This window comes from Clupea harengus, chromosome 22 (assembly GCF_900700415.2).
Source record: "Clupea harengus chromosome 22, Ch_v2.0.2, whole genome shotgun sequence".
NCBI lineage: Eukaryota > Metazoa > Chordata > Actinopteri > Clupeiformes > Clupeidae > Clupea > Clupea harengus.
This window is the reverse complement of record NC_045173.1, coordinates 18270155-18275154: the sequence shown is the minus strand read 5'-3', so window position 1 is coordinate 18275154 and position 5000 is coordinate 18270155. Positions and strand designations below refer to the sequence as shown.

At 49.8% G+C, this 5000-nt stretch overlaps 1 protein-coding gene across 25 annotated transcripts in view; it reads right to left on the bottom strand.

Annotated features, from left to right (window-relative positions):
* The window catches only part of LOC105907036 (muscleblind-like protein 1), a 49803-nt gene that overhangs the window by 33140 nt on the left and 11663 nt on the right, over positions 1-5000 (bottom strand). For 6 of the 25 annotated variants that reach the window (XM_031559751.2, XM_031559750.2, XM_031559749.2 and 3 more), the window contains exons 1-2: positions 2335-2544; positions 949-1721 (exon numbers count right to left, since the gene is read on the bottom strand). In XM_031559751.2, coding sequence (XP_031415611.1) covers positions 949-1122 — 174 coding nt within the window. In that variant the 5' untranslated portion in view covers positions 1123-1721; positions 2335-2544. Of the gene's footprint in view, positions 1-948; positions 1722-2321; positions 2546-5000 lie in introns of those variants that run through there. The other 19 variants (XM_031559746.2, XM_012835281.3, XM_012835279.3 and 16 more) reach the window with 8 other exon arrangements.

Genomic DNA, 5000 nt, shown 5'->3' with positions numbered 1-5000 from the left:
CTCTCTCTACAGTTTACCCTCCCATCCCCCCATTTCCCTCCAGCTCCGTCACATGTTCTTGCTACCAGCCATGCGATTAAAGGTGGGTGTGGTCGGATGGGAAATCGCTCTAGAACAGATGCTGTCTTCAGTGTGCGATAACGCACCCCTTAACGATCGCACGTGGCTCAATCTGAAGTTATCCAAGGGTGAGGGAGGCGAGAAAACCCCTCTGATGATTTTGACAGTTTTGAAGTTATTTACAGAAGTTATTTTGTTAGCACCTGTGCAGGAGTTATGTTGTGTGCACATTTGACATCTGCTCTGCCCATTTCTTTCTCACAACCATTATTGCCTTAAAGAGTACCTGCCTCTACTGGACCCATCTGAAGCAGACATGATTCCATTCCAGAGTGGTACCTCCGTGCTAGTTTTGGGCCCAAGCACATCTGTGCCTGCTCAGACTGTCTTGTGAACCACAAACAAATAATCATAGATTTACACAGCCTCTCAACCGCATACTGTTTTCCAAATTCGCTCAGTTCAGATCATCTCAAAATGGAAGCCTTGAAATCAACTCGGCACACGTGTGTCCCATTCTATGCATCGGATTCCTGTTGTGACACATTGCTAATCTCGGTCACAAGGCCACTCTAAAGCTAATTAGGTAATGTTCTGAAACTATAGCATTCAGGCAAGCCAAATCTAATATCTGCTCAGAGGCATCCAAACAATACTGTCTGTGTCGTAACATGCCTTCAGCTCAGACAAGACACATTGGCCTACTCTGAACAGAGCTGATGGCCTCCACTGTGGTAGATCAGGCAAATCCCCCAAATCTAACCCCTGACCTGAGACATCCACACAATATCATCTGTATGGGAATGTGTAATCAGCTGGCTGCGTTCATGGTTTTGTCTGGGCACGGAGTGAGAGATGCAGGCGCGTGTGCGTGTGTGGGGCACTTACCTTGAGGGAGTCGAAGCAGGCGATGACCCTCCCGTTCTCGACCTGGCAGCTCTTGGCGGGGTGGGCGAACTTGCATTCGTCTGCGGAACGCGAGCAGGTGCCGCGCTGGAACTCTCGGCACACCTCCAGCGTGAGCCACTTGGTGTCCCGCATATGTGCCATGTTCATCGCCATAGCAACCCTCGCTTGGCACTTGGCTCACAACAAGGTTGCCCACACACACACACACGAGGAGGGGAAAAAAAATCAACAACAATTGAAAAGATTTAAAAAGGGGAAGAGTATATCCTGATAAAGCTTAAAGTCTGTAAGGGGTTGAAAAACCCTCTGTGTGCGTGCGCAGATGAGAGCCTCAGAAGTCTCTTCAAAAAGCCTCCCAAAAAAACACAACACTGGTGGGTTTGGCCACAACACAAAATACTAAACGGGGTCCAAAATCGGAATCAAAGATGCCTTCTCTTCCTCTCCAGTGGAGATAATCATGCGATGAGAGGACCCTTTCCAACAGACTGTTTCAATCCAAGGCCTTTGGAGGTGGACTGCAGGTTGTGGAGGCCGAGCAGGTTGACTTCCTGTGTCCAGGATTGGCTGGTTGAGGTGGCGTATTAGGGGGTTCAGGTCAGGGATTGGCTGGTGGGGGGGTTGGTGAGCTCTTTTGCTCTCTCGCTCGTTCAGGTGCCAGCAGCAAGCGCGGCGAGAAGCAGAAGATGGAGCTCTAGCGGCGGGTCCAAGCTGCAGCAGACGTTAGGCAAGGCACTTCCTGAAGTACCTTCCTACAGTAGAAAGAGAGAGGCGACAGAGAAAGTCAGAGAGAGAGAGAGAGAGAGGAGACCAAGAGTGTCCGAGAGGTAGAGATAGAAAGAGAGAGGAGAGAGAGAGAGAGAGAGAGAGAGAGAGAGAGAGAGAGGGAATTAGTTCCGAAGACAAGACTGTCTGTTTCACGAGTCTAACGCTCATGTTCCCTGGTGGGATCACAGGTTTATCCTTGAGAGAGGCTCTGGGTCAGACAGGCTTGCCTGAGCGTCTGGCCAGCTGTGGAGGAAAAGGCCACGGCATGTAAAAATGTTAGAAATGTTAGTCAGCCTGGATAAGGGTGGAGTGTGGGGGGGGGTGAGCTTAGACAAATAAAACATTCTGTCACACACGTTCCCACACACTCACACATATTCACCCTGTTCTTCTCTCAAGCTACCACGCTGATTAACACGTTAGCACACACACACACACGCACACATACACACACACTTACACACTTATATACACATGTACAGACAAAACAAATTCACTCTAAAACTCACTCACAGACACACACACAGAGACATGCACATGCAGAAACACACACGTAGACACAAAACTCAAAGATAAACACACACACAGAGTTCTCACAAAGCTTCTCTTCTTGGTCTCTACAGTCGCGGCTCAGTCTTGGAAAATCAAATCAAACCCACATATCACTTACAGCTAAGCACAGCACAGCACAGCACAGCCCGGTCTGCCTTAGCAAATCTATTTAAAAGAGAGAGCGTGTGTGAGTGTGAGTGTGTCCTAGTGTGTGAGTGAGTGTGCGCGCGCAAGAGAGCGAGAGAGAGAGAGAGAGAGAGAGAGAGAGAGAGAGAGAGAGAGAGAGAGAGAGGGAGTGAGAGCGATGGGGAAGTGGAGGGGAGGACTCTCACTTCCCTTTCTCAGAAGAGGAGAGAGCGCATGTCGTCCAATCAGAATCTGCCGAGCTGCAGCAGTATTCTGGGCTGAGCGCCAGGTAACGGGGGGGGGTGGGGCTTAGGCAAGGCCAACATGACTGACAGCCGTTAAAGAGAGAGCGAGGGAGAGCGAAAGAGAGAGAGAGAGAGAGAGAGAGAGAGAGAGAGAGAGAGCGAGAGAGGGGAGGAGGGAGAAGACAAGTATTTTTCTTCCTCCTCTACCTGCTGACAACTGCCACCTTCCTTTTTAAATGTTTTTCTTTTTTTCTTCTTTTTTTTCTTTTCAAACTCAAATGAATGTAAGTCAAATTTCTCTCTGCCTGAGCGCACTTACACCAACTCTTCATTGACTCTGCCTTCATTAAGAATAATGCATCTGAATATACAGCGTTCCCTCTCAACCCATGTGCTTTGATAATACTGAAGAACATTCTGGTCATGTCAAAGAAGCTTTATTTGAAGTGTCTTGTGTTCCCTTGTACTTGGCTGTTAGGCCTGGTACATGACCACATGCTGATATGCAAATATGTGGGCTCTTATCAGATTCAAAATGAATACGTAGAGAGAGGGCCAAGTGTGATCATGAGTAATACACCACGACACAATGCCTCATAGTGTGAACCTACACACGAGCCCAGCAGTCTTTGCAGCCAAAGCTCCTGCAAGCCCTCCCCTCCCCTCCCCTCCCCTCCCCTCCCCTCCCCTTCACTCCTCTACTCAGTTCCAGTTGTCTGCTGAGCTGCATCCCCAACACTGGGACTTCTGAATGACCTCATGTACATCATCTTATGTGCTCTGTGTTCGTTCAGTTTACAGCCGACAATCTGCACACCAGACACAAACACACACACACACACACACACACACACACACACACACACACAGAGGGGGTGCGGCCAGAAGAGAGGCCAAAAGGGGCGAGATCCATCACGGACTGGCGTGGCGATGGCGCTTTGTTTCGCTTCTCTCTTTCACCTTGAATAACTTCCAACGGGAAGGAAAGAGAGCGAGAAAAATAAACGACCTTTGGAACACACAGGCTGACGCTAAGTGATAACAGACTGTTTGGAAAGGAGAGAAGGGGGGAAAGCAACACATGCGCAGGTGGGTGGGGTGGTGAGAGGTGAGGTGTGTGTGTGTGTGTGTGTTTGTGTGGGGATTACGAGAGCCACATTGTGTGACCTGACACACAGCTGACGGTCAAAGACTAGATCATCTCTCCCTAATGGACCTGCAGACACCCCTCACACACACACGCATTCACTTTTTGAAATTGCACGTCTGGTATTCTATTTACCCAGTGCAGGTTGGCGCCTGCCACCACCCCACCCCCCTCCCTCCCACACACACACACACACACACACACACACACACACACCCAGAGACTATCTGAAGGCAATCACGATTACGGCAATGATTAAATGACTATCATGCCTAGACTCATGCCCTCCGCGGCACTTTCTTGCTTGCCATTCCCGTTTTCTCTCCACGTTAAAAAAACTCAAACTAAATCCTACCACCCCCCCCCCCTCCACCTTTTGTCTTTCGTTCGCTCCACTTTCGCTGCCTCCCCTCCTCTTTCTCAATCCCTCCCCAACCCCACCCCCTCATCATGTTTCTAAAAATGTCAGAGGGCTCTGCTGTCAGCCACGCTCTCTCGCTGCGCACCCGGGACTCCTCAGCCTGCAAGGTCCCCAGGAGCTGCTGCAAGGTCGCAGGAGGCGTATCCAGACGAGGGGGAAGAAAGGGAGGAACGGAGAGATGGAGGGAGGAGAGGGGGTGGAAGGCAAGAGAAAGGAAAGAAGAAAAAGAGAGGAGGAGAAACAAAGACAGAAGGAGAGGAGGAGATGAGAAAGAGAAGAGGAGAGGAGAGAAAGGTCATTGTCAGTGTCTTTGCGACTGTCAAGACGGCAGCAGCGATACAACGAAGCTGACAGCATATGAAAACATGAATAAGACATCACTCTATACTCGTCTGATACCATGAGAGAGAGAGAGAGAGAGAGAGAAAGAGAAGCGGATAGAGAGAGGGAGGGAGAGACAGAGAGTTCCACAGAGAGACAGACTGCACCAGCAGAGAGGCTCAACCATGCGCAATAACTACCTTGGCACATCTTCCTCCAGGGACTGACCTATGTTTAGAGCACCTCCTCTACAGGTGACAATATTTCCCTCGCTTCCCCTCTCTCTCTCTCTCTCTCTCTCTCTCTCTCTCTCTCTGAAATACAGACCATTCAACAACACAGGAGAGCACAGGAGAGCCTGCCTAGACAGCATCACAAAAAACACAACACTCTGAGCGGAGCCTATGACAGCTGTGTTCACTGACATGACCAAATGCAGAGAGTGACCACC